This window comes from Austrofundulus limnaeus, unplaced genomic scaffold (assembly GCF_001266775.1).
Source record: "Austrofundulus limnaeus strain Quisiro unplaced genomic scaffold, Austrofundulus_limnaeus-1.0 Scaffold2221, whole genome shotgun sequence".
Classification (NCBI taxonomy): Eukaryota; Metazoa; Chordata; class Actinopteri; order Cyprinodontiformes; family Rivulidae; genus Austrofundulus; species Austrofundulus limnaeus.
In genome coordinates, this window is record NW_013954623.1 from 17,663 (window position 1) to 19,988 (window position 2,326).

Here is a 2,326-nt window from a genome sequence, read left to right on the forward strand (position 1 = left end):
CATGTGACTAACCTGTTTGTCCACCATGTGGAGGCGGAGCTTATAAGTCTGAGTTCACCTGAAACTCAGACTGAAGAAGTCTCTTGGAGGAGAGATGAAACGTTTCACTAAAGAAGAACCATCCAGAGGAACTACTGATTTTTTCTTTTTGATTTGTCCAATAACAGTCCAGAAACAACACAGACCCAGCAGGCCTTTCAGGTGCTTCTAAAGCTAACACTTCATCTCCGTTTCATTGTTTCTGCTAATCTATTCAAGCACTGAGCGTTCTCTGATCATTGACTTTATTCTGAAACGGATCCATTTATCTATAAAATCTCTGGAAATTTGTAAACTTCTGTGTTCCTTCTGTTAGCAGTTTGTTTTCATTTTTTATCTGTGGTCAGATGTTTTTAGATTAAGTGTCCTCATCAAGTTTTGGCCACATCTGCTACAAAAGTTAGGCTAAACTCTAAAATTCAGCTGAACCTCTGACTTTAACAAGCAAAACTACAGAACAAACAAACAAAAAACAAACAGTTTTCATCAGGACTTTAATTTAAACAGTCTGTCAGAAAGTTTTAAAAATGAACCAGCTTGTTCATATCAACTGAATTTTATATCAAAAATGTTTTTGGTGAAGTTTAAACTTTAGAGTCCAGATAATGTTACCTGATAATTTCATTCATCTGTTGAAACCTTTTTATCGTGTTTCTAATAAAGAGGAATTTTGTTGTTGTTGTTTTGAAAGTGCTCCTAAAGAAAAAATTGAAATGTGCACTAAAGAAAAATGTGTTTTGAATAAACTGCTTAAAAAAACTGTTCAACTAAAAGTATGAGCTAAAAATGTTCAGTTTCTGCAACAAAAACAGACTTCCTTTGATAGTTACAAGTATTATAAATCATAAAGTTAAGCTTTAAAAACCTAAAAAGCTTTTTTAAAAATCAGGTTTTTAGTTCACTTTGACACAAACTGAGGCACTTCTTTTAGTTTCAAATATAAAATGTATTAATATCCAGTATTTAAATGCTTGTATATTGCTTATACATCACAACCTTTTTAATTATACAGGAAATGGTTGAGCAGCTACAGCTACATCTAAGCAAAAATTAAAAAAACATACTATTTACTGCTAACTAGCCTATCTTAGCCGGGCCTCTTTTGATTTCAAACAAACCTTACATGAATATAAAGTCAATTAAACAGTTTATTTAAAACAGCTTTATATTTTCAGGATTTAATCTTTTATTATTATATTTTTCTGTACCTTCACTGTTTTCTGATTTAGCTCTGTATGTGTCAACATTTACATCCTGAGAGCCTGGCAGAACCAGAACCAGGAGCTCAGAAGTGCTGGGCAGAGCAGAGGAGCCACAGTTACAAATGATCCACTGAACAACTGAACTCTGCAGTAACAAACACCAGTTAAACCAGTTTCAGACTTTACACACAACACAAAGGTCTTACTGATACCTACGTCAGCTAAACACCAGACAGAAGACAGGACCAGATCTGGACCCTCACATATCAGGACCAACAGAACCAGAAGACTTTCTCTAAGCTGGGACTGGTTTGATCAGTCTGAACTGGTCTAAGAGGACTGGAACCTGTGGGAGGGACAGTGCTCAGCCCTTACTGCTGCAGGGAAGCCAGACGGGGAGTTGGTATTTCTCTCTGATTGGCTGAAGAGCTTTGTTGTAGGCGGGGCCTCGCAGCAGGGGCGGAGCCTCTCTGTCGTCATCCTCCTCCCCTTCAGCCAGTAAATCATTGATCTGTTGTTGCAGCTCTGGACTGATGTGGTTCTCTGCCAGAACCAAAACCCGCAGGCTGGTTGGGTAGTTCTCCACCATGTCCAGGAACACCTGAGGACAGGTACACCTGCTGTCAATACTCCAAACTGGACACTGAGGGACAGAGTGGAGACACAGAGGAGACACAGAGGAGACACAGAGGAGACACAGACAAGACAGAGAGGAGACACAGAGGAGACAGAGAGGAGACACAGATGAGACACAGAGGAGACAGAGAGGAGACAGAGAGGAGACAGAGAGGAGACACAGAGGAGACAGAGAGGAGACACAGAGGAGACAGAGAGGAGACAGAGTGGAGACACAGAGGAGACAGAGAGGAGACAGAGAGGAGACACAGAGGAGACAGAGAGGAGACAGAGAGGAGACACAGAGGAGACAGAGAGGAGACAGAGGAGACACAGAGGAGACAGAGAGGAGAGAGAGAGGAGACAGAGAGGAGACAGAGAGGAGACACAGAGGAGACAGAGAGGAGACAGAGAGGAGACACAGAGGAGACACAGAGGAGACAGAGAGGAGACACAGAGGAGACACAGAG

General features: G+C 41.0%; 1 protein-coding gene across 2 annotated transcripts in view; it reads right to left on the minus strand.

Moving 5' to 3' along the window:
- Nucleotides 1-2,326, minus strand: part of lrrc73 (leucine rich repeat containing 73) — a 12,266-nt gene that overhangs the window by 3,962 nt on the left and 5,978 nt on the right. For both annotated transcript variants that reach the window (XM_014034660.1, XM_014034659.1), the window contains exon 6: nucleotides 1,617-1,842. In XM_014034660.1, the coding sequence (XP_013890114.1) occupies nucleotides 1,617-1,842 (226 nt within the window). The remainder of the gene's footprint in view (nucleotides 1-1,616; nucleotides 1,843-2,326) is intronic.